The sequence below is a fragment of the Acomys minous genome (genome assembly GCF_964271855.1).
Source record: "Acomys minous genome assembly, chromosome: 8".
NCBI lineage: Eukaryota > Metazoa > Chordata > Mammalia > Rodentia > Muridae > Acomys > Acomys minous.
Genome location: NC_140489.1, coordinates 97,339,291 through 97,364,184, shown reverse-complemented (window position 1 = coordinate 97,364,184; position 24,894 = coordinate 97,339,291). Strand labels below are relative to the sequence as shown.

The following is a 24,894-nucleotide window of genomic DNA, read 5'->3' as shown; positions in this document are numbered from 1 at the left end:
CTCACCATCTCTACTTCAGATGCAGTAATGGAAAGAGAAGCCAGCTGTTCTCCCAATGAATGAAGACTCTGGTTATCTTTATATTCGATAGTGTTTAAAGTTAGTCCAGGATCTTCCTAATCCTTGGAAATGCATACTGGCTCTGGGGAAATTGAATGCTTTAGCTTTTCTTCCTCAATGCAGTTATGGTCCCTATACCATGAATTAGCAGAGGCTTTTGCCAGGGTTCAAAAAAAGGGGGGGTTTAGCTGTCTTCCAGAGTGCCGAGGTACTGCATGCAACTGAACAGGTCATCTTCTGACTTCCAGATTCAGACAGAGCTGGTGGCAAAGCCCTCTGTGTCCATAGAGTTTGTGACAAACATGGGCGTCATCATCCCAGACTTCGCTAAGAGCGGTGTCCAAATGAACACCAACTTCTTCCATGAGTCAGGCCTGGAGGCTCGAGTGGCCCTGAAGGCTGGGCAGCTGAAGGTCATCATTCCCTCCCCAAAAAGGCCTGTCAAGCTGTTCAGTGGCAGGTAATTCTATTGCTCGGGTCTACCTGCCCTGCTTGAAAGAGAGAACTGAGTATAGATCTACAGGAGTTAGCCAGGCTAGATAAGTAATTGGGGTGACTCAAGCTCCAGTGAAACAGGAGAGGATTGCCTTTGCCTCTACTTTGCACATTTTTCTGAAGGTTCTTGCACCTCTCTGCACCACATTTAACATCTGCTGGCTGGTTGGTAATTATCTGGCTACGGGGTTCTGTTCAATTTCATTTTCATTCAAAATCGAGAAACCGTACTGCTAGAGACATCCTTGGGAAATAAGCATTCTTCCCCTGGAAATACACCAAAGGTCACACTGGTTTGTGGTGGCTGACTCTGACGAAACATGTAGTGTAGCACACTCGTAATCACAGGATTATGGGATCTGGACTTTTATATTAAGAGTTCCACTTTCAATTGTATCCTCAATACGATCATTTGCTTGCTCTGCAATAGCATTTGATGGCGGGTTTCTATAGAGTTTGTTGAAGGACATACCCAAGGACCCTAGTCTTCTTGATTTTAACTCTACAGGGAAGGCGTACCATTAAGGAAATGGCAGCAATAAGTCAAGGGTTGGGTGGAGGAGGTATAGTATACTGTGAAATCATAGATCATGAAGCCTTTGGGAGTCAGAATGCTTTCTAAAGAACCTGCTTTTGATCTCCTAGAAGGCCTATGTCATAGTTACCCAAGCAAAGGAGAAAGATGTGTGTGTCCATGCGTGCAGTAACGTATTTGTAATAGCCTCAAGAATAAAGATGATTGAAAGAGATGAAGGATCTGAGTTAGTAAAGTGCACAGGGAACATAAGAAAGCTATTGTGGGACAGAGTCATCCAGCTTGGACCATGACTAGCATCTTAAGCCCCTGTAAAAAGGGTAGACTCTTCTGAAGCCAAAGGAATTGAGAACAGGGGTATAGGTAAGGTAAGTTGGTGTTTTGGAGGAAGTACTACGAGTCTCGGGAGCAAAAATGGTAGAAGAGAAGTGACTGGAAATCAGTTAAAAGTTAGGAGTGGAAGGAGACAGTGGCTTGTGTTGGAAGAACAGTAAGAGTAGAGCAGAGATCAGAAGCTCTAGAAATTGTAAAGAAGCAGAAAACTGAATGCTTGAAAACTGACTGGTTGTGGGGTAAAAAGAAAGAAAAAAGAGAAATGATAGGGCCTTCATTGAGAGAGAGAAGGAGGGGACACTTTGGAGTAAGGTATTGGATTGTTGGTTTTGGTATCCTATGAAAAGACTAATCTAGGGGTCTGAGCCCAGTAAAGAGATAATCCTATAGGAGCAAGACCAAACAACAGTTTGTATAAGACAAGACTCAAGAAACTAAGGCCAGACACAGATAATATAACCATGTGAATGGAGGAAGGGAATAAATAGAAAACAGTACTAAGGAGTGAGTGATGTAGACATGCCCTAAGGAGATCATTGCTGGCACCAGTGATGCTAGCACATCAGCAAAACTTGGCTTAACACACCACCAAAAGTAGTGGTGGGGCTCTTAAAGAAAGCACATATCCCAATGAAGAAACTAGGACATGGGTAGAATTGGTTCTATTTTCTCATTTTTAAAGAGCATATCTAAAGGGTTACAAAGTTTAAAAAGGTTAGACTCTGCTATCTTAATCTGGATATGAGTGAGGATTGGGAAGCAAGGCAGGGATTGGTGATACCAAAGCATTTCAAGAGCATAAGGAGGGGAAACCAGTGGTGTTGTCTAACCAGCTATCATAATCAATAAAAGACATAGACAGCTGATAGATTTTAGAATATCCTTATTTTACCTGGGGCTGGGCAGATATGAATCCCCTAAACTACCTTTACCTCCCAGCCCCCAGCCCATGCCAATTGCTCTAATAATTTCCATCTGGGCTACTTCTCACCCATAATTCCATAAATACTTGCTTATCCTTTCCATCTAGGTAGGCAGCTTCTCTCCACTCCCTTCTCAGAGTTCACGCCTCCTTGCCCACACGGTTCTTTACCTCTCCTCTGGCGGCTCTGTCCTCTTTCTCCTCCAGGACCTGTCCCACCTGTGATCCTTCTGCCCTCTGCGCCTGTGAACTTTAACTCCGCCCCTCACGCCTGCCCTGCCCAGGTGTAAGCCTTTCCTTCAGTCAATCAGGGAGGCAAGGTCACACAGAAATACTTAGGGTAGTGAGCGGCTGCTCCTAACAGACATCAAGGAGCCCTCCGGGAGCAACATAATTAACAATCGAATACAAAGCACCAGACCATGCTGTTACGGGGGTGTTGGGTGGACAGATGCCAACCGTTGAGCATTTAGTGCTACTAGAATGAACTCAGAATGTAAGAACCCTTGCGAGCCAAGGAGGCAGAGTTGCTCCTCCTCCGCCTGGGTCCCACCCCTTCTCTCCAGGCTTCTCCTCCCACTGTAAACCTGGAATCCTAGGCCTGCAGGAGGAGGGATGGAAGGTAATGAAGAACCCAGTGTAACACCTGAAGTACAAGAGTCCTTACAATCATTTTATTGCTGCTCTTTGTACTCATCTTTGTTTCTTGGTAAAGCAAATTATGTGAGGTGGGTGTGAGCCAGAGTGGGGGACAGACGTGAGTGGTGAGACTCAGCAATAGGCATTTCAGTTCATGATGCAAAGTTAACTCCACCCCCCCCCTTTTTTTTTCCTTTCCATTCTTCCCCAGCAACACACTGCATTTGGTCTCTACCACCAAAACGGAAGTGATCCCGCCTCTGATTGAGAACAGGCAGTCCTGGTCAACTTGCAAGCCTTTCTTCACTGGGATGGACTACTGCACCACCGGGGCTTACTCCAATGCCAGCTCCACGGAGTCGGCTTCCTACTACCCACTGACAGGAGACACAAGGTGAGAGAGTCTCAATGCTCGCCCAGCACCTGCTTACCTTCCGCCTGGAGGGACAAAGAGAAAGATGCCAAGGATTGCGTGTCCACGTTTACCCATCTTAAGAGCTCACATCATCTCTGGGAACTTAAAAACAGTTCTCCTCTGGCCAACATTTTCGGTTTCTCCTTGACCTTCTCCATGCACTGGACGAGGTGACCATGGCAGATTCCAGTCTGTCGAGTGCCTTTCAGGGTCTCTAGACCCATTGAATAAGCTTCGTGATGCTGATCAGTGTGCTCAAAGACCTCACAAGGCTTTGGGGCTCATCTTCATCCCTGTACCCCATTCTCACTGCTTCTTCTCAGTATAATAGGCACAAGTCAACTTTCCAACTCATCCCAAAGCCCTGGGCATCCTGGGAGCTTCCCTTGACCAGGGCTTTCGGGGAGATTAATTAGAACCATTAGAGTCATCATCATTAGCTAAGAGAATGAGATGATGCGAAAACCACACATGTATTCTTGTGGTGTGTGAAGCTAGATTGTTTGGGGGGGGGATGATATTCTTACCATCCTTAAAGGAGCTAACAGTGTGCACTGGACATGATGTGACATCTTTAGGTATGAGATAGAGCTGAAGCCCACGGGAGAAGTGGAGCAGTATTCTGCCAGTGCAACCTATGAACTCCAGAAAGAGGACAAGTCTTTGGTCGACACACTGAAGTTCCTAGTTCAAGCAGAAGGTGAGTACACAAAAGAGGCTCTTGTATATCTCTGCCTCGGTCATGGGTTCAGGACTTACAAGGGGGACATCTTTATGATAACACCTTTAACAAATATTTCCTGTGTTCCCAGGAAGTGTCAGCCCTTAGAACTGAGGCTAGAAATGAAGTCTGTACCTTCATGGAAGTTAGAGTAAACAGCCAAACAAGTAGTCAGGATGTCAGACCAGTGGTAAGGGGAGAAAACAGAGTATAGGAGGCTATAAGACAGTCGTTCTCAACCTTCCTAATGCTGTGGCCCTTCAAATACAATTCTTCATCTTGTGGTGACCCCCAACCATAAAGTTAGGTTTGTTGATACTTCACAATTGTAATTTTTCTACTGCTAGGAATCCTAATGAAAATAAGTATCTAATATGTGACCACCCCCCTCCAAAAAGTCATGACCCACAGGTTGCAAACCTCTGCTCCAGGCAATATTATGAGTGGTAGGGACATAGGTGGATGGTGGAAACAGTAAAATGAGAATAATAAGGGAAATTTTCACTGGTAAAACTAAATTTTTGCTTGTTGTTTTGGTTTTGTTTTGGTTTTTTGAGACACAGTTTCTTTGTGTAGCCTCAGCTGTCCTGGATCTTACTATGTAGACCAGACTGGCGTCGAACTCAGAGATCCATCTGTCTCTGTCTCCCAAGTGCTGGGATAAAAGGCGTATGGAACCACTGCCCAAAATTGGCTTTGAAAAAGAGAAAGAGGGAAACATGGCAGAATAGATAGGATATATACCACAGGGAAAAGCATTGTTAAGCAACTGGAATGTGCAAATACTCTGAGGTTGGAACGTGATGAAGACAAATGGGAAGGAGACAGAACTGAGAATCTAGTGTGTATATGATTTCAATAATCCAGTCAAGAAATGGCATGATTCTTCACTGTGGTCTTGCCCACATTTCCCTTTAACAGGAAGACATTTTTACAACCATTATGTAGGAAATAGCCCCTCTATTGTCCCTCGCCATCTCTTGACCTAATTGCCATTTTTCCATGTCTTTATGAGATTTACTGCTATCTGACATAGGTAGCTGGTTTGCTTACTGTCTGCATGCCCCACTCACCTCTAGAAAATGCACTACACAAGACTGGGGACGCCAGGGTTGAGAACAGGGCTTAGCTCATGACAAGCCCCCAGCAAATACTTGAAAATTGTTTGAGTGAATGGATGATACGTGGTGCATGGGAAAATCTTAACCAGAGTCATTTAAAGCCTTGGTAGCCAAGGTCTTGCAGGTTTCTCCGCTGCCTCCTTTTCCTTCACACAGCCTCCCAGCATGCATCTCTTGACTCTCTCTTATACTCCTCAGGAGTGCAACAGTCTGAAGCTACCGCAATGTTCAAATATAATCGGCGAAGCAGGACTTTATCTAGTGAAGTCCTAATTCCAGGGTTTGATGTCAACTTTGGGACAATCCTCAGAGTTAATGATGAATCATCTAAGGACAAAAATGCTTACAAACTCATCCTGGACATTCAGAACAAAAAAATCACTGAGGTCTCCCTTGTGGGCCATGTGAGGTAAGGAAAGGGTTAGGTGACCTGAGGTGAGCTGGAGACCCTTAGTGGTTCTTTGCTTTCTTCTTGAAGATGGCATCTGGACAAGCCAGAGTCACCTCTGCTCTACAATCTTCCTGGAAATATAGTTCTCAACATTTTCTTCCTTTGCACATATTTGGCTGGAAATTCCTAATATTTAACAAGCACTTCTTATCTATCTATCAAGTACTGTGCTTGTACCATTGTCTCATTTCCCTGTCCCTATTTATTGGCAAAGACATGATATATTGGAGTGGCTTAATTCTTTGACCAAGGCTAGAGAGAAAGATGAAAATGTTTTTTTTTTTACAGTGCTTATCTACCTCCCTGCAAATGCCATACTCCATTCTGAATATTGGCTTTATATGTTACTGAGTTTGGTCTATGTATAGTTGGATCTCTGATTTATTTATGTGTCTGGTTTGTATCACTAAAAACAAAAATTCTAGTTACTGAATCCTGTGTACCTACATCTTTGGAATGAACAAAAATCATTGATGCCAACTTGTTTATTTTTCCATAGTTATGACAAAAAGGAAGATGGCAGGATCAAAGGTGTTATTTCCATACCTCGTTTGCAAGCAGAAGCCAGGAGTGAGGTCCACACCCACTGGTCATCCACCAAGCTGCTCTTCCAAATGGACTCATCTGCTACGGCTTATGGCTCAACAATTTCCAAGAGAGTGGCGTGGCGTTACGGTATGTGTCTCTTCCATCATGTGAGCCCTTTTTGGGGCACTTTGTGCTTAAGAGTAACTCCTGAGAGCAATAGCTACGGGCTGACCGCACACCACTGACAGCCATTTTACATGTGCATTTTCAGATAATGAGAAAATTGAATTTGATTGGAACACGGGAACCAACGTGGATACTAAAAAAGTGGCCTCCAACTTCCCTGTGGATCTTTCCAGTTACCCTAGAACGTTGCATGACTATGCCAATAGTCTCCTGGATCACAGAGTCCCTCACACAGACATGACTTTCCGGCACATGGGTTCCAAATTAACTGTTGTAAGTATGGTCATGCAGCAGAATTAAACATTTGGCTGTAGATGCTGACTTCAGCACCAAATGAGATGGGTGCGGATATATTCAAAGATGCATACACAAAGCTTGAATAGCTAGTTTCCTATGCGGCATTCAAAGCTGCATAGAAAAAAATATCCAACAGATGCCACTAAGGCAAAGAGTTTTCTGGCTTAAAAGAAGCTTCCGGACATTGGCTAGGAATCTAACTAAGCCGTGTGTGTGTGTGTGTGTGTGTGTGTGTGTGTGTGTGTGTGTGTGTGTGTGTAGAGGAAGGAGGATCACTCAGTCAGTAAAGTGCTTGCTATACAAGCATTGAAGATCTGAATTTTATCCCCATCACCCATATAGAAAGCCAGGCAAGTAGCATGCACGTGATCCTGCCATGAGATAGTCAGAGACACATGAATCCCTGACAAATTGATGAGCCCAGGTCACAGTGAGAGACCTTGGCTCAAAATAAGCTAGGCAAACATGTTAAAGAAGGTTGACCTTTGACTTCTTTGCAATCTTGTCAACACATGCACACATGAACACACTATTATATAACCACACACATACATACACAAATAAATAAATAAATAAGTAAAACTTAAATATAGAGAAATCACAGACTCCAAATTCATACTTTCCTGTAACTTATTTTTTGACTTTCAGTGTATCACCTTGCACTTGATAATTGGTCTGCAAACATGAACTGTCAGCTCATGGTATTGTACTTGGAGGTCCATCCAGACCCATGTCTTGCTCTAAAACTGTCCTGTCGCTTTGTAGGCAACGAACACATGGCTTCAGATGGCATCCAGGGGCCTTCCTTACTCCCAGACTCTACAAGATCACCTCAGTGGCCTCTCAGAGTTGAACCTGCAGAAAATGGGATTGCCCGACTTCCACATCCCAGACAACCTCTTCCTGAAGAGGTATGACGGGCAACCAGCGGGCATTATCTTTGTTCTGGACAAAGCAATGGGAAAGTTTTACCTAGCCAAATGCAGTCTTTATTGCTGAAAACTTTCAGAGAAATTATTTAAGCACATGGAGACAATTAACAGCTACCGAATAAACACTGGTGGCTTTGCATCATTCAAAGTGAGCTCCCGCTTTAATCCATGGTGGCCTGATGAGAAAGAAGTGGGAAGTCAGAGGGTGAGAACAGCCACTGAGCATTAAATGAAGATACTTATTCCAAGAGATGGTTAGCAATGCGCCGTAATCCTAACAGGAAATTCAGAACCACACTGCTCACTTCATTTCTGTGTTAACAAACATGTACAGAATACTTTATTTGTTTTGTGGGGGGAAAAAATGGTGGAGCATGAGCTTAAAAGACAATGCTTTTCTAAGTCTCCATTATAATCCTCACAGTTCCGAATCTAAATGTCCTGGGTTCTGTGGACCTCTTAGTAGGTTGTGGCTAAGTAGCACAATTGAACATGCCTGATTACTATGACAAGGCAGAAATCTTCCTGAGCCCCAAACAGACCAAAACTGCTGACGATCAAATGTGCTCTTTACTATGGGAATTTCAGCAGAACTCATTCATCAGACTACTGAATGTGGGGTCAGAACATGCAGGATACTGCCATTTCACACTAGTGCAGGGAATGCGCATTCAACTATAACACATACCACCTGCTTTACTTGTATGGGTCATCATCATAGTCCACTGCATGTAGGTTTGAAAAGATTGCAAAGCTCATCTGATGCCTTAAGACTATTTCTGGGGTTCAGCAGAAAGATAACATTGTTAAGACCCATAAAGGCTGATTCTAAGATAACATTCCCAATTACTGGTACATTCCCAATTAGTATCATGCATATTTCCTGACTCTTACATCTCTGTTATTTTACATACCAAGTTGCTTCTGTTAGGTTTAGCAAATACTTATCAAGTATCCACTATGTGCAAAACAGCAGAGTACAAACTGCGAGAAGACAGAAACTGGGTAAGGTTTTATCCTTTCTGCCAGGAACATGCCTTTCAGACACCAACAAATTAATCAATAAATAACTATATACACAGAATTAGGATATGCCCCTTAGAACTAGTATAAGGGGCCATAATGATATAGAGGTGGATCTTGGAAGGATTTAGCAGATAGAGGGAAAAGAGAAGGGTCTCAGGCATAAAAATATCCTAGTGAAAAGAGCACAGTGAGGGGGGATGTATTATTGCTGAAGGAGTCAAGACAGAGTTTTGAGCTCTTAATATCTGACTGTGGGGACACTGTCTTTGTCCATTTCAGTGATGGCCGGGTCAAATACACATTGAACAAGAACAGTATAAAAATTGACATTCCTTTGCCTCTGGGTGGCAAGTCTTCAAAAGACCTAAAGATGCCAGAGAGTGTGATGACGCCAGCCCTCAGCTTCAAGTCTGTGGGACTCCATCTGCCATCTCAAGAGTTCCTGGTCCCCACATTTACAATCCCTAAGACACATCAACTGCAAGTTCCTCTTCTGGGTATTCTGGACCTTTCCACAAACGTCTACAGCAACTTGTACAACTGGTCAGCCTCCTACACTGGTGGCAACACCAGCAGAGACCACTTCAGCCTGCAGGCTCAGTACCGCATGAAGGCTGACTCTGCAGTTGACCTGTTTTCCTACAGTGTGCAAGGTGAGGCCTGCTCAGGTAACGGGTCCACAGGGCGAATGGACCGCACAGTCAGATGGGAGGGCTCTGATACAGAGATGGTACAGGAGGAAAGGACTTAGGCCTTCCTATAGATGTTTTTCTTGCTAATCAGAAGCCTTTTCATTCATTCAACTCGTGAAAGCATGTATTAAGTCTATGGCAAGTATTCAACACTGTGTTAGGCAGTAACAACAAAGCATCTGTATATCTTAATAAGTACATTTAATTAATATCTTAATAGTTATATGTTATTTTAAGAAATATTATGATACAGTATATACTATATAGTATATAGTACGAGGTGCAATAGAAGCATCTGATAAGGGAACCCAACACAGTCTGGGCTTCCTGGAATACTATTACCTTTTACCATCAATTTTCATGTATATATTACACAATTGATCCAGCTGTGCACAAGGTTCCTACTGGGAGACTATCAACATAAAGATTGTTCTGGAAATGTATTGCTTAACTTAACCAGTATCTTTCCTTTTCCTGTTAGGCTCTGGAGAAACAACGTATGACAGCAAGAGAACGTTCACATTATCGTGTGATGGGTCTCTACACCACAAATTCCTAGACTCCAAATTCAAAGTCAGCCATGTAGAAAAATTTGGAAACAACCCAGTCTCAAAAGGCTTACTAACATTTGAAGCCTCCAGTGCTTTAGGACCACAGATGTCTGCTACTGTTCACCTGGACTCAAAAAAGAAACAACATCTGTATGTCAAAGACATCGAGGTTGACGGGCAGTTCAGGGCATCTTCATTTTATGCTCAAGGCAAATATGGCCTGTCCTGTGTGAGAGATGCTACCACCGGCCAACTGAGTGGGGAATCCAACATGAGATTTAACTCCACTTACTTCCAGGGCACCAACCAGATAGTGGGAATGTACCAGGATGGAACCCTCTCCCTCACCTCCATCTCTGACCTACAAGATGGCATATTCAAGAACACAGCTTCCCTGAAATACGAAAACTATGAGCTGACGCTGAAGTCTGACAGCAGTGGGCAGTACGAGAACTTTGCCGCTTCCAACAAGCTGGACATGACCTTCTCTAAGCAAAGTGCGCTGCTGCGTTCTGAACATCAGGCCGATTACAAGTCCCTGAGGCTCGTCACCCTTCTTTCTGGATCACTCACTTCCCAGGGTGTAGAATTAAACGCTGACATCTTAGGCACTGACAAAATCAATACCGGCGCTCACAAGGCAACACTAAAGCTTACACGAGGTGGGCTATCCACCAGCGCCACCACCAACTTGAAGTACAGCCCCCTGCTGCTGGAGAGTGAGTTGAACGCAGAGCTTGGCTTCTCTGGGGCATCCATGAAATTATCAACAAATGGCCGCTTCAAAGAACACCATGCGAAATTCAGTCTTGATGGAAGAGCTGCCCTCACAGAGGTATCGCTCGGAAGCATTTACCAGGCTATGATTCTGGGTGCGGACGGCAAAAACATCTTCAACTTCAAACTCAGCAGAGAAGGGCTGAAGCTGTCCAATGACATGATGGGCTCCTATGCTGACATGAAACTGGACCATGCACACAGTCTGAGCATTGCAGGTCTCTCACTGGACTTTTCCTCCAAAATGGACAATATTTACAGTGATGACAAGTTTTATAAGCAGACTTTTAACTTACAGCTACAGCCCTATTCTTTTGTAACTACTTTAAGCAATGACCTCAGATACGATGCTCTAGATTTGACCAACAGTGGGAAGTTAAGGCTGGAACCACTAAAGCTGAATGTGGGTGGCAACTTTAAAGGAACCTATCAAAATAATGAGCTAAAACACATCTATACCATCTCTTACACTGACCTAGTAGTAGCAAGTTACAGAGCAGACACTATTGCTAAGGTTCAGGGTGTGGAGTTCAGCCATAGGCTTAATGCAGACATTGAAGGGCTGGCTTCCTCCGTTGATGTCATCACCAACTACAATTCAGAACCGCTGCACTTTAACAATGTTTTCCACCTTGTTTCAGCACCATTTACCTTGGGCATCGACACACATACTAGTGGTGATGGGAAACTGGCTCTCTGGGGAGAACACACTGGGCAGCTGTATAGCAAGTTTCTGTTGAAAGCGGAACCTCTGGCACTTACTTTCTCTCATGAATACAAAGGATCCACAAGTCACAATCTCCTGTACAAGAACAGCATCAGTACAGCTCTTGAACACACAGTCAGTACTCTGCTTACGCCTGCTGAGCAGACAAGCACCTGGAAATTCAAGACCAGACTGAATGACATGGTATACAGCCAGGACTTTGAAGCCTACAACACTAAAGACAAAATTGGTGTCGAGCTCAGTGGACAGACTGACCTCTCTGGACTATACTCTCCAATTAAAGTGCCATTTTTCTACACTGAGCCTGTCAATGGACTTAGTGGCTTAGAGATAAATGATGCTGCTGACAAGCCCCAAGAATTCACAATTGTTGCTTTTGTGAGGTACGATAAGAACCAGGATGTTCACACCATCAGCCTCCCATTCTTTAAAAGCCTGCCAGACTATTTGGAGCGAAATCGAAGAGGACTTATAACTCTCCTGGAAGCCATGCAGGGAGAATTGCAGCGCATCAATGTTGATCAGTTTGTGGAGAAGTACAGCGCAGCCCTGAGCAGACTTCCACAGCAAATTCACAATTATTTGAATGCTTCTGACTGGGAGAGACAAGTAGCTGGTGCCAAGGAAAAATTAACATCCTTCATGGAAAATTACAGAATTACAGATAATGATATACTAATTGCTTTAGATAGGGCCAAAATCAACGTCAATGAGAAACTCTCTCAACTTGAGACATATGTGATACAATTTGATCAGTATATTAAAGATAATTATGATCCACATGATTTTAAAAAAACTGTTGCTCAGATTATTGAACAAATCATTGAAACGTTAAAAATGCTTGATGAACAGTATCATATCCATGCAAATCTAGCAAAATCAATCCATAATCTATATTTATTTGTTGAAAATGTTGATTTTAACAAAATCAGTAGTAGTACTGCCTCTTGGATCCAAAATGTGGATACCGAATATCAAATCAGAATCCAGATAAAAGAAAAACTACAGCAGCTCAGAACACAAATTCAGAATATAGACATTCAACAGCTTGCTGCAGAGTTGAAACAACAGATTGAAGCTATTGATGTCACCGTGCATTTAGATCAATTGAGAACTGCAATTCTATTCCAAAGAATAAATGACATTATTGAGCGTGTCAAATACTTTGTTATGAATCTTATTGAAGATTTTAAAGTAACTGAGAAAATCAATATTTTTAGAGCTATAGTCCATGAGTTAATTGAGAAATATGAAGTAGACCAACAAATCCAGGTTTTAATGGATAAATCAGTAGAGTTGGTCCACAGATGCAGGCTGACTGAGACTCTTCAGAAACTAAGTAATGCGCTACAACAAATTGAGATAAAAGATTACTATGAGAAATTGGTTGGGCTTATTGATGATACTGTCGAGTGGCTTAAAGCATTGTCTTTCAACAATTTCATTGAAGAACTAAATAGATTTATTGACATGTTGGTGAAGAAGTTAAAAGCATTTGATTATCACCAGTTCGTAGATGAAACTAACAGCAAAATCCGTGAGGTGACTCAGAGAATCAATGCTGAAATCCAAGCACTCGAACTTCCACCAAAAACTGAAGCATTAAAACTGCTGGTAGCAAACTTCAAAGCCAAAGTCTCTGACTATCTGGAAAGACTCGAGGACACAGAAGTAACTGCATTCATTAATTGGCTGCAGGATGGTTTAGTTTATATAAAATCCCATTTCCAGGGTACTCTAGAAGATGTACGAGACCGAATTTATGAAATGGACGTTCAGTGGGAAGTGGAGCACTTCTTGTCTCTGGTAAGCCAGGTTTACAGTACATTGGTCACCTATATTTCTGACTGGTGGATTCTGACTGCTAAGAATATAACAGACTTTGCAGAGCAATATTCAATCCAAGACTGGGCTGAGAGTGTGAAAGTACTGGTAGAACACGGATTCACTGTTCCTGAAATCCAAACATTTCTGGGGACCATGCCTGCCTTTGAGGTCAGCCTCCGTGCTCTCCAAGAAGCTACGTTTCAGACTCCTGACTTTATAGTCCCCCTGACAGATTTGAGGATCCCATCAGTTCAGATAAACTTCAAAATGTTGAAGAATGTAAAGGTCCCATCGAGATTTTCCACACCAGAATTCACTCTCCTCAACACCTTCCATGTCCGTTCCTTTACAATTGACTTGCTAGAAATAAAAGCAAAGATTATCAGAACTATTGACCAAATGCTGAGCAGTGAGCTACAGTGGCCTCTTCCAGAAGTGTACCTGAGAGATCTGGAGATACTGAACATTCCTCTTGCAAGACTTACTCTGCCAGACTTTCATGTACCAGAAATCACAGTTCCAGAATTCACAATCCCAAATGTCAATCTCAAAGAGCTTAAGGTTCCTGATCTTCACATCCCAGAATTCCAACTCCCTCGTCTCTCACACACAATTGAAATACCTGCTATTGGCAAACTGCATAGCATCCTGAAGATCCACTCACCCCTCTTCACAGTAGATGCTAATGCCAACATACAGAATGTAAGCACATCAGAGAACAAAGCAGAGGTTGTGGCTTCCATCACCGCTAGAGGAGAGTCCAAAATTGAAGCTCTCAACTTTGATTTTCAAGCGCACGCTCAACTCTTGGAGCTAAATCCTAATCCTCTGGTCCTGAAAGAATCCATGAACTTCTCCAGTAAGTATGTGAGAATGGAGCATGAGGGTGAGATATTATTTTCTGAAAATGCCATCGAGGGAAAATCCGACACTGTCGCAAGTTTACACACAGAGAAAAATATAGTAGAATTTAATAATGATATGATTGTCAAGATAAACAATCAGCTCACCCTTGACAGTCACACCAAGTACTTTCACAAGTTGAGTTTCCCCAGGCTGGACCTTTCCAGTAAGGCTTCTCTTAATAATGAAATCAACACTCGCTTAGAAGCTGGACGTTTGGCATGGACTTCTTTGGGGACAGGGTCCTGGAATTGGGCCTGTCCTAACTTCTCAGATGAAGGTATACATTCATCCAAAACAAGCTTCACTGTGGAAGGACCCTTTGTTTCTTTTGTATTATCCAACAACATAAATAGCAAACACCTAAGGGTCACCCAAAAACTGGCTTGTGAATCTGGCTTCCTCAGCTACTCTCAGTTTGAAGTTGACTCGAAAATTGAATCTCAGCACATGGGTTCCAGCATCCTAACTGCCAAGGGATGGACACTGTTCAGAGATGCAAAGGCAGAAATGGCTGGTGAGCACAATGCCAACTTAAATGGGAAAGTTATTGGAACTTTGAAAAATTCTCTTTTCTTTTCATCACAACCATTTGAGATTACAGCATCCACAAATAATGAAGGGAATTTGAAAGTTAGTTTTCCACTGAAGTTGACTGGGAAAATAGACTTCCTGAGTAACTCCGCATTGTTTCTGAGTCCTGATGCCCAACAAGCAAGCTGGCAGGCAAGTGCTAGATTCAATCAGTACAAATACAATCAAAATTTTTCTGCTATAAACAATGAGCACAACATAGAAGCCGGTATAGGAATGAATGGAGATGCCAACCTGGATTTCTTAAACATACCTTTAACGATCCCTGAAATTACTCTACCTTACATTGGGATCACCACTCCCTTACTGAACAATTTCTCCATATGGGAAGAAACAGGCTTGAAAGATTTTTTGAAGACAACCAAGCAATCATTTGATTTAAGTGTAAAGGCTCAGTATAAAAAGAACAAAGACAAGCATTCCATTGCAATTCCTCTGAGTGTGTTTTATGAGTTTATTCTCAACAATGTCAACTCCTGGGACAGGAAACTGATGCAAGTCAGAGACGGTGTGTTAGATTTCCTTACCACATCCTATAATGAAGCAAAGATTACGTTTGATAAGTACAAAACTGAGCACTCCCTCGATCAGCCCTCTAGGACCTTCCAAAGTCATGGGTTCACTATCTCCTTTGTCAACATTGAAGTGTCTCCATTCACTGTAGAGACACTGGACTCCAGCCGTGTGATACCCAAAGCCATCAGTACCCCAAGTGTCACCATTCCGGGTCCTAACATCATCGTGCCTTCGTACAGGTTTGTGCTGCCCTCCTTGGAGCTGCCAGTTCTTCATATCCCTAGAAATCTATTCAAGTTTTCCCTCCCAGATTTCAAGGAATTGAGCACTATTGACAATATTTATATTCCAGCCATGGGCAATTTTACCTATGACTTTTCTTTTAAGTCGAGTGTCATCACACTGAATACCAATGCTGGACTTTATAACCAATCAGACATCGTTGCTCATTTCCTTTCTTCCTCTTCCTTTGTTGCGGATGCCCTGCAGTACAAATTGGAAGGCACATCACGTCTGACACGGAAAAAGGGATGGAAGCTAGCCACAGCTGTCTCTCTAACTAACAAATTTGTAAAGGGCAATCATGACAGCACCATTAGCTTAACCAAGAAAAACATGGAAGCCTTAGTGAAAACAACTGCGACCCTCCATGTTCCCATTTTAACCATGAACTTCAAGCAGGAACTTAGTGGAAATGCTAAGTCAAAACCCACTGTCTCGTCATCCATTGAACTAAACTATGACTTCAATTCCTCAAAGCTGCACTCAACTGCTAAAGGAGGTGTTGACCACAAGTTCACCTTAGAAAGTCTCACTTCCTCCTTTTCCATTGAGTCATCCACCAAAGGAAACATCAAGGGCTCCTTCCTTTCACAGGAATATTCAGGAAGTGTTGCCAATGAGGCCAACACATACCTGAATTCCAAGGGCACTCGGTCAGCAGTAAGGTTACAAGGAGCTTCCAAAGTTGATGGTATCTGGAACCTTGAAGTCAGAGAAAATTTTGCTGGGGAAGCCACTCTCCACCGCATCTATGCCACATGGGAACACAATATGAAAAATAATTTACATGTATACAGTTTCTTTGACACAAAAGGAAAGCAAACATGCAGAGCCACCATGGAGCTCTCTCCATGGACAATGTCAACCCTTCTACAAGTTCATGTGAGCCAACCCAGTTCCCTCCTTGATCTCCATCACTTTGACCACGAAGTGACCCTGAAAGCTAACACTAAGAACCAGAAGGTTGCCTGGAGAAGTGAGGTCCAGATTCATTCCCAGATTCTTCAGCACAATGCACAGCTCTCCAATGAGCAAGAAGAGGTACGCTTTGATATTGCAGGATCTGTAGAAGGACAGTTTGGGGACCTTAAAAATATCTTTCTACCAGTGTATGACAAGAGCTTGCAGGAACTCCTAGAGATGGATGGAAAGAGACAGTATCTTCAAGCTTCAACATCTCTTCTATATACCAAAAACCCTGATGGCTATCCTCTTTCACTCCCAGTGCAAGAACTGGCTGATAGATTCATTATACCAGGGCTGAACCTAATTGACTTCAGTGGACTACAAATCTATAAGAAATTAAGTACATCACCATTTGCCCTCAACCTAACAATGCTCCCCAAGATAACATTCCCTGGGGTTGATGTGTTAACACAGTACTCTGAACTAGGGGACTCCTCTGCTCCTGTTTTTGAGGTAACTGTACCTGAAATTCAGTTAACTGTGTCCCAGTTCACACTTCCACAGAGCTTTCCCATTGGCAGCACTGGCTTCGATCTGAGTAAGTTAGCCAACATGATCGCAGATGTTGATCTGCCTACCATCACCCTGCCTGAGCAAACCATTGAGATCCCACATTTTAAGTTTTCTGTCCCTGCCGGAATTTTTATTCCTTTCTTTGGAGAACTGAGTGCACGTGTTGGTGTGGCCTCTACCCTGTATAATGTCACTTGGAGTGCTGGTTTGAAAAACAAAGCAGATCATGTTGATACGTTCCTGAGTTCCATGTGCAGTTCAACCTTGCAGTTTCTGGAGTATGACCTAAACGGTAAGGAAATGTTCTTCTACCTCTCTTGGATACTATGTGTTTTCAATGGAGTTCAGAGTAAACAATTGCATGTTTAATTGACAACAAAGGCACAAATGTTATCTGTAGCAAAATGTAGAACTAAAAGGAGACTATGTAGGTGCCACCATATATTTTTTTAAACAAAACTAAAAAACCTATTGATGTTGAAGAACAAATTGAATGAAAATGGATTTTTTTCTACAATAACTTAAAGACTAATATCTCCTATTTATTTAAAGCAAAAAATCATAGGGATTTGGAGTATAGCTCTGTGGTAGAGAACATTCTTAGCATGTATGTGGCCCTGGGTTCAAGCCCCAGTACTACCACAAAAAATAATAAATTTTAAAAACATACAGACTACATACAGTATGTGTAAAAGCCTTAAGTTAGGTGTTTGATTAAGATATCTGTCCAAGTTCTCACTACACACACACAAACACACACACACACAATGATGTACCAGTGACATATAAAATCTCTTCTATACAGTTGTGGGAACACACAGAATTGAAGACGGTCTGTTCATCTGTAAGAATAAAGGAACTCTTCAACACCGTGACTTCAATGTGGAGTATAATGAAGATGGTGTATTTAAAGGACTTTGGTATGAAAGTTCTACTGATACTTGGTGTCTTTTCAAAACTTGCTGTGATGCTTGCCATCTCTACACCTCTTCTGTTATGACTTGTCTGCTTTTCTGCTTTCAGGGTCTGGCAGGGTGAGGCTCACCTGGACATCACCAGCCCAGTGTTGACTGACCTCCATCTGCACTACCAAGAAGATGAGACAAGTCTGTCTGCATCAGCAGCCTCCCCAGCCATAGGCACTGTGGGTCTGGATTCAAGCACAGATGACCAGAGTGTAAAGCTGAATGTCTACTTCCACCCTCAGGTGGGTCCCAGCTGACACGTATCACATGCTCAAAAGCAAGAAAAGAACTAGAGATAATGCATTTCATTCTAGACAGTCTCTGAGAGCATTCTCAAGCACAACTGGTCTTTGAGCTAGCCGGAAGTCTTCATTGAGGTACTACTGTCCTAAAAACATTATAATCAATCCTTGCTGAGCTTAATTATTAGATGCCTATGATACCCAACTAGCATTATTATTTTAATGCTTTCTGGACAAAAGTGGTGGTCATGCTTCATCTCCTAAGACATACACTAACTCTGCCACTTCTACCTTTTTTTTTTTAATTGTGGTTTCTGGATTTTTTTTTCAGTCTTCATAACTCTTCCCCACTGTAAAATTGTTTGATTGAGACACATCAAATACATATCATGTCACTTATAAGCTCCTCATGGGTCAAATCAAAGATGATATTGCTAAAAGGAAAGCATAAACCAAATGCTGATCATAAGCTGGGCAAATGAATGCTGAAGTTGAAATGTTAGCTGGACTTTTCTTTTCTTCTTTATTCCAGAATGTGTCCTTTCCTACCTCTTTCCTTCTTCTTCCTCCTTCTCCTCCCAATTTTCCATTAGAAGACTGTCTTACTGTTAAATGCCACTAAGTAGATGACACACATATCTTTTTATCCTTCCTGGAGGATGTGATAAAGAGAAATTAACAATAGGCCTGTTTAACCATAAGACAAACACATGAACTAACACAAGAAAGATAATTCCCCCTTCAGAATATGAAAGACTCTCCTCTCATTTTTACTTTTAGTTGATAATGAAGTTTTAATGTAGTATATTATATAAGTGGAGTCATTGAAAACATGTTCTATTCATCTGTTTTATTTTTCTGGTTTTAGTCCCCTCCAGATAGAAAACTCAGCATATTTAAAACTGAGTGGAGGTACGAGAAGTCTGATGATGAAATGGACATCAAAATAAACTGGGAGCAAGAGGCAGCTTCAAGATTGTTAGGCTCTCTAAAAAGCAATGTGCCCAAGGCTACAGAGGCTATTTATAATTATATTGATAAGTACCACCTGGGAGATGCTTCTTTAAAGCTAAGAAGAAGTCTACAGAACAATGCTGAGAGTGCCATAAGGACAATTAATGAAATAAACATGGATTTGCAGAGGACAGCCCGTGATGCCTATCAGGAGTGGAAAGACAAGGCCTGGAGTCTGTATGAGGAAATGATGACTCAGAGGAACCAAAGCATCCCTGAGAAACTCAAGGGGAAGGTGTTAGACAGTCTAGCACATGCTACCCAGAAGTACCGCATGGCAGTCACACAGCTGATTGACTCACTCATTCATTTCATGAAGTTCTATAGATTCCAGCTCCCAGGGAATGCTGGGACATATACTACTGATGAACTCTGCACTATGGCCATGAGGGAGATGGCAAAGCCACTGTTTCAGCTACATTCAAATATCAGTAACAGTTTACAAAAACTATTTTCCGATGTTCAAGACCTAGTAGAGAAATCAGACTTAATCAATGACATAACATTTAGCTGTCCTTTTGCTTCAGAAAACTGTAAACTAAATGATGTGATACTGATATTCAGCGAGCACTTAGAAATATTATCATATTTCGCCCAACGGCAATGGGAAGACCTCCAGGATACCAATTTTACAGAAACACTAAGTGTTTTTCAGTTCATTATGGAGAGAATGTTAGAAAACATAGAAGTAGAAATTAAATGTCTAAATGAATCTACCTGTTTCCATTATCGGGTCAACTCATTCTTCAAAATAAATGTCCCATATGCTTTTAAATCCCTAAGACAAGATGTAGTCCATATCTTCAGTGAGTTCAATGACTTTTTTCAAACCATCCTTCAGGCGGGGTTCTACAAGCTACAGCAGGTTCATCAGTATATAAAGGCTCTTCGTGAAGAGTATTTTGATCCGAGTATGGTTGGCTGGATGGTAAAATATTATGAAGTAGAAGAAAAGATGGTTGACCTGATCACGAACCTTTTAGTTGTCCTTAGGGATTTCTACTCTGACTGCAGTGCCTGGGCTGCTGGTTTTGCTTCCAATATCTCAACTCAAGTTGAGCAGTTTGTGTCCACGGATATCAGAAAATATCTTAGCATCCTTGCTGATGGTAATGGAGAGGGGAGAGAGAAGATTACGGAGTTTTCTATCCTGGCAAAGGAAGCGATTGAAAGCTGGGCCACTGCGATGGAGGAAATAGTTTCCGATTACCACCGGCAGCTCAATTCCAAACTGCAGGATTTTTCAGACCAACTCCCTGGTTACTATGAAATTTTCATTGCTGAGTCCACAAGATTGATTGACCTGTTCACTCAAAGCTACCATGTGTTTCTTAGATACATCACCGAGTTACTGAAGAAGCTGCAGGTGACCACAGCCAATAATGTGAGCCCCTACATAAAGCTTGCTCCAGGAGAACTAATCATCACCTTCTGATTCTATTATTAATCTATTCCAATTAAACCTTCACATAGTAGGAGAGTTTGTAGACTACTATAAAAACCATCCAACAGAGCCAGCCCTGCAGCCAATGACAGCAAGTGCAAGGAGCTCGTGTGAACTACACCTGCACCCGAGCTGGCACAAGAACCTGGAACTTTGAAGCAGCCAGAACTCAAGATGACATATTTTTACAAGTTAGAGAAAAACCAAGATCTGAGTTGTGTTGTTTAACTTGGGAGGAAGGGGAGAACAAATAAATGACTTCTTTTTTGTCTATCATACCCCTCAACTGGGCTCATTTGTATTGAAACTTACAGCGTCGGTTCAAAAGTTCTGGCCTTCCTAGCCTCCACAAGAACACACACTGGTGACTGAGTGATGAAAATAAAGAAGTAAAGTAAGGGAGACATACTAGAGGTAAATATTTTTCCACCTATAAAAACAGGTAACTGATCTCAGTAATTGCATTAGCTAAGAGAGCAAAAATAGGTTTTATATCAATTTAAGCCAAAGAACGTCATATATCTCTCAGATGTCTTCAAGTGCCACACCATTTTCCTTAATAACCTGCCTGTGTCTGTTGGGTAAGATTCTCTGTTAGAATCTGGTATCAACCAACTGGATTTTTCTCTGACTTGGCCTGCTAGTTGTGGAGAGGGAATAGCTTGGGAGGACTAGGCTCAAGGGGTTCAGGGTACTAACATCTCCCTTCTGCTCAGACAGGACTCATTCAAAGCAAAGCAAGGAAGGTATGAGTAGAAAGGGGACAGGAATTCTGCGAGCACGCATTCACTTGCACTCTCACACCCCCTTGCTGTAATGCATTATCTGAATCCTATCCTGAGTGTAAGCAAAGCCTGAGGGCTAGTCCTGCCAGGAGCACTCATTTCAAAGGTTGATTTTGAATGTCAGAAATGTTTATCTGCCTCCAAGCGGAGCTCTTGGAAAGCCACAAAGAACCTGGGCAACAGAACCCCCACCGACACAATTGTGGAGAACGGTCCCTTCCTTCAGTGGCACACCTTGGAAAAATTAGAAATCAATAGTTGGTGACTTCCAAGTCCTACATGAGGGCTATTTGGAAAAGACCCATTTTCAATCTCCACCATTTTCCCATTTGTGTCATTTGATGAAGCACACTGCTAAAAGTCACAAGCATTCTTTAAAAATGGGAACATGGGCTATCATTACCGTAGCATGATTCTTCTGTGTAGAACTTGGGAGTCAAAAAGAAATTGTTGTAGGTATGAAAGAAAGTAGAAAACTAGGATTAAATACCAGAGTAACACACAACTTGCTCTGAGCTTAGTTCTATAGGAATTTCCATAAGCTAAGAGTAGCAGCAACCTGTTGAATCTTCAGACTGTAATAACGCCTGCATTATGACTTCACTTAGAGGGAAATAGGAGAGTCTAAGGATGGTCCTGAATAGTCATGCGACAACATCAACATCTGGAACTGAAAAGAGGAAAAGAGAGCTATGAGTTGCATGAATGCTCAGCCACACAGTACCCTTGCGCAACTCCCTGATGGTTATCACTTATATGACGTGCAAAGGTTAACTTAGAATGCCTTCATCATGTCGAGTAAGTCTGGAAAAAAGATGCATTCTCAGGAAGGTTTGGATTCTGCTCTCTTCTTCAGATTGCCTGTGTGTTCTAAGATGTTTCTTGGGGGCTCAAATAATAGCTAAATTCCTTTTTCTTGAACTTTAGACAGAACATCCTCCTCAACCTCACAAACCACAATTCTATAATAACAGGGATGAGAATGGTACATGGCTATTATTTCTGCCCTCGGTGGACTGAGGTAAGAGAATCACAAGTAGGGGCCATCCAGGGCTACATGGTGATACTATCTATACAGAACTATTTATGAAAGATATTTAATGGGTATGGGAAAGTTTTGTCACTTGCAATGTTACGTACAAGCAAAGAACTATTATTATGAGGTGGTTGTTTAAGTTTATGTTGAAGAAAGAAAGGAGGTATAGAGATTGGTCCTCCTCAATGACCGCTCACTACATCCTCTACAGCGGTGAGGCAGATTAGTAGATAATCTGTCTGTCTATCTGTCAGGCCAAAGTTGACGGTTTTGTCTTCTGATGGCAATGAAGATTATAAATAGAGTTAAGGAGCAGAAAGCTGTTGTGGGAAAGGTGGGGCAAGTCCTGGGTGATGTATAGACAATAAAAGGGAAAGGTCAATTCAGGAAGAGGAGAAGCAGGAGTAGGAAAAGATAAATGAGGGTCTTCCAGGGAGAGTAAAAGGAAGACTGAATGGGAAGAGCCATCCTGGCAGGATTTCAGAGTTGTGGTGAAAGGCGGTACCCTCACTAGGGAAGAAGGGCATTCAGTGAAACATTTCAACCAGTGCTTACAAAAGTAAATATGGCGACATTTGCATGATTTACAATCGAGTAGATCTGGGATATGGGTCTGCCTGAGTCCATATAAAAGATGGAGTTACATGAATGGCGCAAAGAATTCAAATAAAAGCAGACATAAATGCAGAACTGAAAGGAGCAGGTGACTCATTGTTCAAGACAAAAGCTATGAGAACTAAAGCTGACCCAGTGAGTTCAGGGTCAGAAATGGAAGGGATAGTGAGATAGACTAAAGAGCAGGGGAACAGTCTGGGTACATTAAAAAGGGGAAAGTGTTTTCACAGTTCTGAAAGACAGGAAACACAAGTGCATAGCACCTGTGTCTGGTGACGGCTTTTATGTTAGGTCATTGTTTTAATGAGGGTTTTTATTGCTGTGGTGAAATGCTATAACCAAAAGTAATCTGGGAATAAAAGGGTTTATTTCATTTGCACTTTTATGCCATAGTCCATCACTGAAAGTAGCGAGGGCAAGAATTCAAACAGGGCAGGAACCTAGAGACAGGACTTGATACAGAGGCCAAAGAGAAATGCTGTTTACTGGCTTCTTCCTCATGGCTTCCTCAGCCTACTTTTTAATTATTTTTTCCTTTTAAAATTTATTTATTTATTCACTTTACATCCCCATTGCAGCCCCCTCCCTCATGTCTTCCCACCTTCTTCTTCCCCTTCCCCCCCCTCCTCTTCTTCTCAGAAAAAGGGAGCCCCTTCATCAACCCACCCCATCACATCAGGACTAAATGCTTCCTCTTCCACTGAGTCCAACAAAGCAGCCCAACTAGGGGAACATGATTCAAAAGCAGGTAACAGAGTCCATGTCAGAAATAGCCCCCACTCTAATTGCTAGGGGACCCCCATGAAGACCAAGCTGCCCATCAACTGCACATGTAGAGGAGACCTAGGTCCAGCCAAACATACTTTGGTTGGTGGCTCAGTCTCTGTGAGCCTCCATGGCCCTATGTTAATTGACTCTGTTGGTCTTCTTGTAGAGTTCCTGTTACTTCCAAGTCCTTCTATCCTTCCCCCCTCTTTACCACAGGACTCCCCGAGCTCTGCCTAACGTCTGGCTGTGAGTCTCAGCATTTGTTTCAATCTGCTGCTGGGTGGAGCCTCTCAGGGGAGAGTTATGCTGGTCTCCTATCTGCAAGCATAACAGAGTAACATTAATAGTGTCAGGGGCTGGCTGTCTCCCATGGGGTGGGTCTCAGAACCATCCGTTCAGGGTGGCACCACCCACAATGGGCAGCGCCTTCTAACATCAATTACTAGTTAAGACAATGTACTACATTCTTGCCTTTGGCTAGATCTTATAGATGTATTTATTCAGTTGAGGTTCCCTCCTCTCAGGTGACTCTAGCTTGTGTCAAATCAGCATAAAAACCAGTGAGCACAGTCATGAAATAGCAGAATGAAAAGCAAACTCAAGGAAAGAGCAAGAGAGGCAGGAGAAAGAAGGAAGGAAGGATGAAAAGAAGGAAGGACGGAAGGAAGGAAGGAAGGAAGGAAGGAAATAAATTGGATAGAATTCCCTTTTCATAACTAACCAACTCCCTTGATAAAAAAAATTGCTTCACCCATTCATAAGGTTTGTGCCCTTATCACAATGCTGTTGCTTTGGAGATCCAGGACAAGAACTTTAGAGGTGATCTCAAGCCATAGCAATGAGCAAGGCAGACCTCAGAGTTATGGCATCTTGAACCTGTGAAACCTATGAAAGTAGAACCAGAAAGAATGTGATGAGAGGGTGACAACAGGTGCAGATGATGAACTTCAGAGACTGTCACAGCCATAAAGCACCCGTGGGATCACACAGTAGGTTCCAATGTATATTGCTGTGAT

General features: G+C 42.4%; 1 protein-coding gene and 1 long non-coding RNA gene across 7 annotated transcripts in view; one reads left to right on the top strand and one right to left on the bottom strand.

Annotated features, from left to right (window-relative positions):
• APOB (apolipoprotein B) overlaps positions 1-20,952 on the top strand; it is a 38,558-nt gene extending 17,606 nt beyond the window's left edge. The window contains exons 18-29 of the mRNA XM_084793020.1: positions 309-520; positions 3,196-3,378; positions 3,978-4,099; positions 5,440-5,650; positions 6,192-6,367; positions 6,492-6,679; positions 7,469-7,614; positions 8,941-9,314; positions 9,835-17,301; positions 17,815-17,929; positions 18,033-18,216; positions 19,085-20,952. Of these exons, the coding sequence (XP_084649146.1) occupies positions 309-520; positions 3,196-3,378; positions 3,978-4,099; positions 5,440-5,650; positions 6,192-6,367; positions 6,492-6,679; positions 7,469-7,614; positions 8,941-9,314; positions 9,835-17,301; positions 17,815-17,929; positions 18,033-18,216; positions 19,085-20,665 (10,959 nt within the window). The 3' untranslated portion in view covers positions 20,666-20,952. The remainder of the gene's footprint in view (positions 1-308; positions 521-3,195; positions 3,379-3,977; positions 4,100-5,439; positions 5,651-6,191; positions 6,368-6,491; positions 6,680-7,468; positions 7,615-8,940; positions 9,315-9,834; positions 17,302-17,814; positions 17,930-18,032; positions 18,217-19,084) is intronic.
• The window catches only part of LOC311603829, a 47,717-nt gene that overhangs the window by 4,665 nt on the left and 18,158 nt on the right, over positions 1-24,894 (bottom strand). The window contains exons 3-5 of one of the 6 annotated variants that reach the window (XR_014781279.1): positions 16,049-16,279; positions 15,617-15,731; positions 13,464-13,595 (exon numbers count right to left, since the gene is read on the bottom strand). This is a non-coding gene — a long non-coding RNA (uncharacterized lncRNA). Of the gene's footprint in view, positions 1-13,456; positions 13,596-15,154; positions 15,266-15,595; positions 15,732-16,048; positions 16,280-24,894 lie in introns of those variants that run through there. The other 5 variants (XR_014781280.1, XR_014781281.1, XR_014781278.1 and 2 more) reach the window with 5 other exon arrangements.